This window comes from Pinus tabuliformis, chromosome 7 (assembly GCF_031772625.1).
Source record: "Pinus tabuliformis cultivar Carrire ecotype Pingquan chromosome 7, CPIR1, whole genome shotgun sequence".
Taxonomy (NCBI): Eukaryota; Viridiplantae; Streptophyta; class Pinopsida; order Pinales; family Pinaceae; genus Pinus; species Pinus tabuliformis.
Window position 1 is genome coordinate 2,065,062,787 of NC_142293.1, and position 6,131 is coordinate 2,065,068,917.

The following is a 6,131-nucleotide window of genomic DNA, read 5'->3' on the forward strand; positions in this document are numbered from 1 at the left end:
TCGAAGTTCTCAGTGTGACTCCCTCTGAGTCTCGATTTCCCTCCTGGAAATCCCTTTGCCAATGTCGAGATAGCCCCACTTCGATCCTTAGTGTAGCTGCACCACTGATCCAAATTTCTTGGCTAGACATCCTCGTTAGCAACTCCCTCCTCCTTGGTCTTGCCCTGTTAGGTACTGTTCTGACTACAATACCCCACTAACTTCACTATGCAACTTTCCCACAGCCTCCTAAGCCACAGCAAATTGAAGGTTAGAGCTTCTAGGCTCTGTGCAATCCCGACACTAGCAAAATCTGCACCTCTTGGCCATGGGCGTCAATCCTTCCTGACTAAGAAAGATGACCGGGCACTGCATAGGTCGAGTTTGCCCCCATCTGCCACTGCGTTGATCCTCTTCCTGGCTCAAATTTGATGACGTAGGCACTGCGTCACCTCTTCCTTGTTGCTTCTCTGCTAGAAACAACTTTTGTCACTCAGGACAACTGTTTTCTGCTGTTGTTGCTCTGCCTCGTTGATGTCATCAGTTCTCTTATGATCTGCAACCACACTTTGATACCATATTGGAATTTCTAAGTCTAACTATTAGAAACCCTTCATGTACTTTTTAAATTTATTTCTGCCTACTTGTTCTGATTAATTAACAAGTTATTTACCATGTAAATACTGAAAATAAATACAAGTACATCCTCAACACATTACTGATCATCAACTGAAGGAAACAAAACAAGCACATAAGTGACACCGTTGTTTTTAGACCAATGTCCCCGGAAAAACCCAATGCAGGAAAATCGATGCAGCTACCTGAGGGTTTTATTATTATGTAGTTTCTAAATAAAATCTGGGTGCCAAAACCGACTCACCCAACAGAGAATAATATTAGCAGTAGTACCTCTCTACTCGGAAGCAGATATTCTGGCTGAAACCCTAGATAAACACTCCGACAGCTCCCAACTCCAATCTGCCCCACGAAAACCCCAGTGTTAGCCCTTCCTGGCCCAGCGTCAACCCAATAACCTCTACATCAACCTCTGGAGGCACTGCGTCAGTCTCTAGAGCCTCTGTGTCACCCACGCTAACTCTCTGAGGCACTGAGCAACTCCTGGCTGCCTCTGCGTGGGCCCTAGCTAGCTCTGCGTGGCTTCTGGCTGCCTCTACATCCCTCTCTCCCGGCTTCTGTGTTGATTCTCCCAGTACCCTCTCTACCTCTCTGCTTTTGTATTCATTGCCCCTAAACAGCAACTCTGATCACTCTTTCGACTCCCTCAGCAAACCCTGCCCCAGAAAATCGAAATCTTGATCAACTTGGTGTGTTCTCCAGGTGACCTTCAAGTCTCCTTATATAATTTTCTCGTTGACAAGTCAACGATCGAGATTAAGTACCTAATCAATGGCTAAGATTAATTCTAGCTTGATCCATGACTTTTGGCCCTTCTAACACAGTTTTATATTAATTTACATTAATATTTTATTTTCCCTAAGTTTAGACTTACGGACTCCATTAAAAATATTAATTATTTTAATATCTCCCAAACTGTTTAAAATCTGCCCAAACCATTTTTTGGTATTTGAGATCTCGTGTGTTTTAGCCTCTCCACCAATTTTTGTGGCTAGAGCACATCTGATGCTACCCCAAATCAACAAATCCCATGGCCGTTTTTAATTTTTTATTGCAATGGGTCGAGTTCACCCTAATGTGTGTCAATTTAATAGCTGATTTTTTAATTTTCATTGCAATGCGTCAAATCGTTTTAGGCTAATATTTTAAAATAGTTATACTTTTAGCATTTAAAAAAAAAATTACTTTTATGACACTTTAATTTAAGTATTCATTTTTACAGATTTTTTTAGTCATGATATTTGGTTTTAAATCTATTGTTAGAATTTTAAGGTTTTTCAAAATATGATATTTCATATTTATTGTCATGGTTGAAAAGATCAAATTTTTAAGTTTTCCAGAGTAGTGATATTTATCTTTAACTTCATAGTTGAAAACTATTATGATTTTTGGAGTGGTGATATTCTATCATCGAAAACTATCGGAATTTTAAGGTTTTTCAAATTCATGATAATTTTTTTTTAACGCCATTGCTAGAAATGTTGGAATTTAAACCCCTGCCACCCCCCCCCCCCCTTCAAAAAAAATAAAAATAAAAAAAATGATGCAACATCTACACCTTTCAATTTCAATGTGTTTTTTTATGTAAGAAAATTTGGAATTTTAACCCGGTAACAAAAGAAAGAAAAAAGAAAAAGAAAAACAAAAAGTGAAGGTAATGATGCAACATCAACACTTTTCATTTTCAATATTACATTTCTCATTAAGTTAGTAACTTTGTTAATAATATTCATATAATAGTTTAGATTATATATATATATATATATATATATATATATAATTTAAAATGGATACTTGGAGTTACTTACATATTGGTGAAGTGGTACACTTTTAGTTGTATCAAAGCCTGTGGTTTGAAAAACCCATGGTATTGGAAATATAGGATAAACAAAGGCGAAAAAATGTAAGGAAGAGTAAATCTTCATTTTATCATTGGTGATTTGGCAAAACATTGGCTCATAGTAATTCATACCATGTACTTTTTCTTTTTTCTTCTTTTAAAAAAAGATACACAAATTTTACAATGATAACTTCTGATTATAAAAGTTTAAAAAAAAATTAAAAAGAAAAAAAATCATACATATGTAGGTATATTAATATATCCTTGGAATAAGGCATATGAATTCTTAGCCATAATCAATTGTGTTTAAGTTTTGACCATGCCATGAACATCATTGTTGTTATCATGACTTCTAATTGAAAGCTCAATTTGTTGTGCTTCATTCGATACTAGAGGAGAAAATCAATAGAAGATATAAGTATCAAATCATGTATCTTTTGAGAATAATCTTGAAAAATGACCATTAACAAAGTCAGAAACAAAATTTTGTTTTTGTAAAAGCAACAAAAAGCGTACGAGCATACCAAGATCAATTATGTTACTCCTCATAAGTTGAACAACCATGCAGATAAAAATGCAACTTGGAAGCATAACATTTCATACAGAAACATCTAAAACTAATCAAGCATTGAAGGTAACACTGGTTTACAAATGCTTGACATGTTAAGCTCCTAGGGCTCAACACTTCTTGTTATATTATTGATCAACTTATTATTTATCATTATATACTTTGACTCACTCACACAAACAAATAAAATATAATGTTAAAGATCATCAAAATTTAATGTAAACATTTAACATATAAAAAAAATTATCTTCAAAATTGCCATGTTGTCCATTCAATTTTTAAGATTAGCTAACAGTGACATTATTCATCATTCTCTAATTTTGTAGTATTTGAATTATTTATGCTATTTGGGTTATTCAAACCATAACATACCCTGTAAATGCCACATTAATATGAATGTCCATACAAGAAATTTCAATGCCACGATGCTTTACGAATTAGAAAAAAAGGGGCGTTTTCAGAGTTTGTCCGATGAAATTTCAGACTGCCATTGCTCACTATAATCACACCCTCGATTATGTTAATGGCTTATTTCCATGTGAATTTCATTGCATTAAATTTGAATGGCTTTCATTTGTCAGGCCCAAAAAGCACTACTTTCTGAAAAATCATGCACATTAAACATTTTTGCCAAGAAATATTTTCTTGATTTTTTTTTCCAAAAATGAGCTCAAATTAAAAAATATATCTCAGAAAAAGCAGCTGAGGCCTTAGTACAGTTGCTATTCACCACTTTTTCCTATTGCAAAACTCTGATGTCAGTACTCAAAAATACAACCAAGTCAGATGGACCAAAAATGCATGGCTTGCAGTTTCCTTACTCGAAACAAGATATCCAAAATTTCCTATCAATACAATAAACCTTGCCTGGTAACTCTGTACCATAGCAAACTATCTTTGCTCAGGAATATTTCTTCAACCAATAAGAATGTTTTTATGATTTAGGAGAGAAACCAGACATTGTAGCTGGCTCACTACGTATTTCATACCAAAGCGGCCTACCGCCACCATCTGCCAAAGAGACTCTTCTTGTCATCTCTCTTTAAATGATTTTCAAGAGATGGAAACTCAATTGCATTTACAGCGGTGTCTAGAACAATAGGCTTGCAAGGAACCGCCTGGAATGATGGAGGGAACTTTGCTATATGGGGTGATTCTTTTGACTCCGGTGCACCCACGGCTGAATCGTACACATCTAGTCTTTCATATAGATATTGTTCACAAGCCTGCAAATTATAAAGATCATCGTAAAATCAGAAACACATCATGATCAGGCATAAAAAAATGGAACACAGTTAACCATTTTAACAAAAAACCTCTAAACACGCAAAAAGTTAAATTCTTTCATGCACAAAATTAATGATAATAAAACACTTTTTTATATGAAGCGAAATAAAATAAAAGGTCCGAACACCGTAGCCAAAAAGATGGAAGTTTAAAGAACGAAAAAAGGGTATAGAGTGTAACAGACATTCCCACTTGACTGTCCTCTACATTACCCCCTTTTGCACATTAGAAAGAAATAAGGATACAAATGCACAACATCTTCAACAACACAACAGCACTGATGTAATGTAACTAAGAACGGTATCCATATTTTACAGTTACCTTATTTTCAGCATTTGTTAAAGCTATTGCAGAAACTCCTTTGGAAATGTTGTCTTGGACCTTTCCTGCTTCTGCTATTTCCATTGCATGCACTAAACATCTTTGTGCTCTGCAATGGTCCGATAATTCCTTCAGTTCTTGCATAGCAGGCTGTTCAACAAACACACATTGTTTGAAGTTAGGAACATATACTATTTTGTCATCGAGATAAGAAAACTGATTTTGTAATAGAAACAAAGATGATAACGGAAAAAAAAATGATCTATTCTCTGCTAAAACAGCAAGTGGATGGAATGTTATTCTCAAATTTTGTTGACAACATTCTGAACATGCAATTGTGTTCAAATAGACAACGGCCCTGGGTTTCCAACAACATTGAATTGCCATATAATCAATCAGTTTAGAAAATTCACGTTAAAACCGAATTTTAAAATTGGATGGAATGTTATTATCAAATTTTGTTGACAATGTCCTGAATGTATTTTCTATGGTGTTCAATTAGACATCTGCACCGGGTTTCTAACAAAAATGAACTGTCATATAGTTGGCTTACAAACGGAGGTTGCAAATGGCGATGGCCTGCACCTCTGAATACCCTGCAACATGCTACTGACAGCAGGAAAATGCAGGAGTATCCTCCACTCAACTGCTGAACACGGACTCAGCCAATGGAATGCATAGCACCAACAAGCGAATCACAGCATCCACAACACCTGTTGTCGGCGGTGTCTGAATACAAAGCACGGCTCTCTGTTCATAGCAAATGGGAGGAGGGCGTCCTATCTGGTGAAGAACCTTTTCGGAGTCTGATCCTTATCCTGGACTTATGCTGAGATGGAAGAAGATTTAGTGGATTATTCAACTGATCCCATGGATGATATGGGGATCTGGACTGAGGACCCACCCCAGCATGTCATTTTGGTCTCACCGGTAGCTGCAAGGGAACCGAATGAACAAGTTGATGCCTATATCCCTGTCGTGAGCGAGGGGGATGTCTTGTTGTCTGCTTTAGGTTTCAAACTCTCTGAGACGATTCCGGGATTAACTGCAAGAAAGGAACCTTTAGCGCCATATTTGGCATTTTCTCAGCCGCAACCTGTATGTTCTACCTCATCACCATCAGAGATTTTGTTATTGGAGCAAGAACAGATCTCCTCTCTGGGGACAGGCCTCGGGGCAGCCTCTGCAGCACTGGACGGGGTCTATCGGGCAGAGGTGGATGCTAACTGTTTTGAAGAATTCGGGCAGAGAGAAACCTATGAGCCGGACTCTGGGGTTTCAGGAGCAGAGAATTGTCTGAACCATCGAATAGGACTCTCAGAGGAGGGATCACACAGGAAATCTGGCAAAATCAAAATGCACCAAAGTTAGGGAGCAAGGGATTATGTTGGTCTTCGGGAAAGGAATCAAAATGGCGCAGGTCTTGGACACCACAAGCACAGTGCTGGTTGGAAGAGTTCGCAGATGGAACTATTCCACGTCAAGTATTAAGCGATGGGT

At 37.1% G+C, this 6,131-nt stretch overlaps 1 protein-coding gene across 1 annotated transcript; it reads right to left on the bottom strand.

Moving 5' to 3' along the window:
- Positions 1-3,726: 3,726 nt before the first annotated feature.
- On the bottom strand, positions 3,727-4,781 carry LOC149256798 (uncharacterized). The gene is made up of 2 exons (XM_089457511.1): positions 4,632-4,781; positions 3,727-4,249 (listed from the first exon to the last, which is right to left on the bottom strand). Exons 1-2 carry the CDS (start codon positions 4,773-4,775, stop codon positions 4,022-4,024), a joined length of 372 nt encoding a protein of 123 aa, XP_089313637.1. The 5' UTR covers positions 4,776-4,781; the 3' UTR covers positions 3,727-4,021.
- Positions 4,782-6,131: the final 1,350 nt, after the last annotated feature.